The following is a 5,340-nucleotide window of genomic DNA, read 5'->3' as shown; positions in this document are numbered from 1 at the left end:
TTGCAAAAAGCCCTGAATATAATTTTCAAAATTAATCCTTAAACTTTTCAACTTATTACAATTTAACTACTAATTTTTCTTTCTTTCCTTTTTGGTCACCGACCCGATGTTTAGGATGTTACATTGTTAACACTAAATGAAATATCAGGGCGAGTGTGAAAAATATAAAGAAGTGCTCCTATAATGCTGCGATATTCATATGCATCAGTCAACAGATCTCCATCATCACCCTGTGTAAGCTTCGATGTGACCAGCATAGGCGTAGAAGCAATTCCAACATTGATCATCTTAGTCTTCATTAGCAATTCCACAATAAATTTTCGCTGACTGAGGATCAATGTTTCACCAGATCGATGAATCTCAATACCAAGAAAGAAACTAAACTCTCTAAGATCTTTTAATGCAAACTCAGCTCCCAACAACTTCACAATTTCTTCAACCTGTTCATCCGACTCGCCTGTAATTATTATATCATCCACATATACTAGCATGTACACATAACTTTTCTGAACACATCTAACAAACAAAGAAGTATCTGCCTTGGATTCTTTAAACCCAATATTAAACAAACATCGGTTTAACTTGTTATGTCAGCTCCGAGGTGCCTATCTCAAGCCATACAAGGCTTTTTGAAGCTTACACACTAATGGTGTACCATCAGGAGCCCTCTGTTCAAACCCAGGTGGCTGCTGTATGTACACATATTTACTCAAGTTTCCATGTAAAAAATGATTGTTTACATCAATCTGTCGTAGCTGCCAGCCCTTTGTCACAGCTAAAGCCAAGACCATATTCAATGTGGTAAACTTGACTACTGGACTGAATGTTTCATTAAAATCGTGACCTGGTACCTGTGAGTACCCTTTGGCTACAAGACGAGCCTTATATCGATTGATAGACCCATTAGGATTCTTTTTTAACTTAAACAACCACTTACATCCCACCACTGACCGTCCTTCAGGCAAAGGCACGAGAGGCCAAGTATCATTCTTCTACAAGGCTTAAAGTTCAGCATATATTGCATTTCTCCAATGAGGTAACTGAAGAGCTTCTTGTACGTTGACAGGTTTCATAGTAGCATAAGCAGTTGAATACACCTTAAGCTTGAAGATCCCACACTTGCTTCTGGTAAGCATAGGATGAAGATTCATCCTGAGCTCCACATGATCTTGTCCATTGGACTCCACATTATTTTGCTCACTGGACTCCACATCATCTTGTCCAAGAGAGTCACTTGTATTCATTGTTGCCTCACAATTCTCCACAACAATATAATTATTAACAATAGTATTATGATCAACACCCAAATATAAGCTTGAGCATTCACCTATATTCAAGGACTCTCCTCCTGCTATGTCAGACACATTGCCACGTGTCACTTTTTTGCATGACTCAATAGGTATAGTAAGACCACACACACCATTATTCATATCATGCAACTTATTAACATCAACAACAATCTCAATAGCACCATATTTTGAAGCAAAATCATTAGATGTTGTATGATGAGCTATATCACATGCAAATGGAAAAATTGACTCATCAAACACGACATACCGAGGGATATAAACTCTCTCATCATTGGCTAAGCACATGTAGCCTTTATGTTGTGGACTTTATCCTAAGAACGTACATGGGTGAGACCGAAACTCCAGCTTATGTCTTTGAAACACTCGAAAATGTGGGAAACATTTGCAGCCAAACACCCTCATGAACCTATAATCAGGTTTCTTTCCCCATAACTTCTCTAGAGGAGATACCCCACTCAGTACCTTTGTTGGAAGACGATTGATGAGATAAATTATAGTGACAACATCATAATACCAGTACTGTAAAGACATTGCAACCTGAACTAAGAGTACCAAGGCAAGCTCAACAATGTGTTTGTGTTTTCTCTCAACCACCCCATTCTACTCAGACGTATGTGGATAAACTACTCGGTGAGATATACCATCCTTAGCTAAAACAGAAGAGAGACTTCGATACTCTCCACCCCAGTCACTCTGCACAACTTTGATGGTAACACCAAATTTAGTCAGCACCATTTGCTGAAACAACTTGAACACACTTACAGCTTGTGATCGATCCTTCAAAAAATACACCCATGAGTGTCTAGAGTAGGCATCAAAAAAAGACAAGTAATATCGATATCCATTAGATACCACATTCGATGGTCCCCAGATATTAGTAAATACAAGTTGGAAAGGTGAATTGTACACTATACAAGAATTAGAAAAGGGCAACTTATGAATCTTGCCAACACAACAAGCTTTACACATTTTATTTATTGCTTTAGAAATATTTACATCAATTGTTTTACAAACATCTACAATAGTACTATAGGTAGCATGACCCAATCTTTGATGCCAAAGAGTAAAATCATCGACTACAACAGTTGAATTAGTTGAAGAATTACCACAAATACCTAACAAACTCTCTCTTGAGAAGACATACAACCCTCCTTCAATACGACCATGCAACAACACTTCTTTTCTAGCAACATCACTAACACAAAACCCTTGATCATAAAACTCAAAGTATACACTATTATCCCTAGCAAACTTGGACACCGAGAGAAGGTTCTGTTTTATTCTAGGCACATGTAGTAAGTCATTTAATAGCAAAGACTTAAATAGTGTCACTAGAGTACCATCACCAATCATGTTAACGTGCAGAGACACACCATTACCTACAATAAGCTTACCTAGAGCACCGTGCTCTGGTCTATGAGTAATATTACCAGAGTTGTGTGTCACATGATGAGTGGCTCCAAAATCCACCACCCATTGATCTTGAGCAGAACTAGTAGTTGAGTAAGCCTGAGAAGAACTCTCTGTTGTCAGTTGTCTTCGAGTCTCATTCAAACAACAGTCACAACTAGCTTTGTCATAAGAGACGTTATTAACATTGGTTGTATCTCTTGCATACTGAGAACGACCAACATTAGTAGATACAATATGAAAATCTTCATCAAAGTGTTGCCAACACCTATCAACAAGATGACCAGGTTTCCCACACAGTTGACATTGCACACGCGATCGGCCACGACTACGGCCACCTCGTCCACCAGTCTTTCTTCAAGAATACGAGGAATGATTTGACCAATAATTATACAAGTTAGAGCTAGTCTTAACAGTTTCTGGTCCTTGAGCAACATGAGCACTTGTCAGCATTAAATCTTCTTGAGCAGCAAAACCAGCTAACTGAGTCTCAACATTAATCAAAATTATGCTCACCTTTTCCAAGGAAATAGAGTCACCACTGGTAGTTATAACTTCCATGAAAGACTGGTACTCTCGAAGTAATCATTTCAATATGCTTGCAATATGACAAACTGTGGGAACAACACTACCATAGGATGTTAAGGCATCACATATTTCTTTAACCAGAGATAAGCACACACGCATGCGATCTTCATCTTTCTTGAGAGACTGTAGTTTACAGTGAAGATTCATAACAGTTATGGATGATCTTGTGGCAAATATTTGCAGCAATGTATTCCAAACTATGCAGTCTCTACTCCAACAAACTGGGAGAGTAAATGCGGGTTGATACTCGATAACAACCATGATGCTAACGCACTATCCTGAGCTATAAAGCCTTCATAATCTTCATTTGGAACCATTATCCCATCTTCAGTAGCCATAAACTCTGGTGGAGGCTTTAATGCACCAGTGAACAGTCGTTCAAGCCAGTGACTCATTACTGTGAGAAGCACTTGCTACTTCTAGAGCAAGAAATTCGCTTCATCAAGCACAACATTAACCTTCTTGTTTGTAAACATCTTGATTCTGCTCAAAAGAGAAGATTATCACCAACAACCATGGAAATCAAAACTACCAAGCTTAGCAATTCTTGAAGTAGAAACAAATCCTCCAGGACTTATAGCGATAGATACCATGTTAAGTAACCAGTATACAAGAAGAATCAAAGATTATTATTGATGTGTATTATTCATAGCTCATGCACCATTATATAACAAGCAACCAACCATAACTATCTAACCACTCAGCTATAACAAACTAACAAACTTAGCAACTAATTACAATTGCATATACACGTCAGCTTTACACATCAACAACTTTACACATCAGCTACACTCAACAATCCTTAAGCTTCTTCTTAGCTTTAATATTGTTTGATCTTGATTTTAATCATAATCTAGGGTTTATGGTTCACACCCAAAAGGATGAAGATGAACATCTCTCATGAAATTTCTAGCGAATTTCATGTTAAATTGTCATTTATTTAAGCTTAAATGAATTTAAAATTCATTTAAAGGGAAATGATAATTTTACCATGAATGAAACATGATAATTACATCCATACCAAGCCACATGTTGGTTATCATCTTCCAAAGTCAAAGATGAACAAAATTTTGTTCCCTTGAGAACTTTATCCATGCAACTTTCCAAAAATTTCAATCTTGTCATTTTCATCCAACGGTCTATGTTGAACATGAAAATAAATTCTCAAATTCAATGATCCATATTATTTTTCATCATTTTAAAATGTTGAAATAATATTCTTAATCTTAATTTAATATCTTCAAATTTTCTAAAATTTTATTCGATCAGATTTACTGAATTTTACCGAACTTGAACACTTTATAGCTTTTAACATAAATTCCAGATCAAAAATCTGATTCCCACCAAAACATCTTTCTTTGGGGGTGAACTAGGTTCAAAACACCCAACTTTTTAAAATAACACTTTTAGCCCTTAAACTTTTGAAAATTACCTTTTTGGTCCTAAACTTTTCCCAACTTTATACTTTGGCTACTAAACTTTCAAAATTTAAATTTTAGTCATTAAACAAAATCTTGGGGTTTTAAAAATAAATCATCAATTTTGATTTGATTTCGGTTCCACTTATTACAAGATATGGCATAATTTATTGACACCTCCTTCATTATTAGGTTTCTAAGTCATGTTAAATTTATCTTCTAGAGATCTTTTAATATCTTTTAGAAACTTTTTAGATTTGATCAGACCATCATTAGAAATAGCTCCTTTTCTTTTTCAATGATTTTTATCCTTAGAACCTACATATCTATCATGTTTTAGGCGTACCAGCGACTCATTAGTAACTACAGTTTGTCTCGAAAGGACATCAATTTTAATTCGAGCACTCACAACTCGTATATGTGATTTAGTCACTCTTTTAGGGTCAGTAAAAACATCTGATAGTTGATTTGCTAATTTTTGTAAGTGAATTATCCTTTGAACTTCAAGTTCATATTTTTGGGAACGTGGATCGAAATGAGATAATGATAATTCATTCCAACTTATTTCTTTTCCCAATTGTTTATTTCCCCCCATAATGTTGGGAAAACTGATC

The 5,340-nt window shown here is 36.0% G+C and overlaps 1 protein-coding gene across 1 annotated transcript; it reads right to left on the bottom strand.

Moving 5' to 3' along the window:
* Positions 1-1,001: 1,001 nt before the first annotated feature.
* Positions 1,002-3,703, bottom strand: LOC120152790. Its single transcript, XM_039164922.1, has 7 exons — positions 3,521-3,703; positions 3,336-3,431; positions 3,115-3,236; positions 2,307-2,988; positions 1,938-2,087; positions 1,634-1,847; positions 1,002-1,510 (listed from the first exon to the last, which is right to left on the bottom strand). The coding sequence occupies exons 1-7, from the start codon at positions 3,701-3,703 to the stop codon at positions 1,002-1,004; spliced, it is 1,956 nt and encodes a 651-aa protein (XP_039020853.1).
* Between the last annotated feature and the right edge of the window lie 1,637 nt (positions 3,704-5,340).

This window comes from Hibiscus syriacus, unplaced genomic scaffold, assembly GCF_006381635.1.
Source record: "Hibiscus syriacus cultivar Baekdansim isolate YM2019G1 unplaced genomic scaffold, ASM638163v2 tig00111095_pilon, whole genome shotgun sequence".
Taxonomy (NCBI): domain Eukaryota; kingdom Viridiplantae; phylum Streptophyta; class Magnoliopsida; order Malvales; family Malvaceae; genus Hibiscus; species Hibiscus syriacus.
The sequence above is the reverse complement of the archived record's forward strand: the minus strand, read 5'-3'. Positions and strand labels throughout refer to the sequence as shown.

Excerpts from the sequence above, each read along its gene's own strand:
- LOC120152790 (XM_039164922.1), bottom strand. The coding sequence starts at position 3,703 with ATGAGTCACTGGCTTGAACGACTGTTCACTGGTGCATTAAAGCCTCCA. Across the intron at positions 1,848-1,937 it reads AGGATGGTATATCTCACCGA|GTTGCAATGTCTTTACAGTA; the intron begins GTAGTTTATCCA and ends CTCTTAGTTCAG. Across the intron at positions 1,511-1,633 it reads GGAGTTTCGGTCTCACCCAT|CTCATCATACAACATCTAAT; the intron begins GTACGTTCTTAG and ends CATGTGATATAG.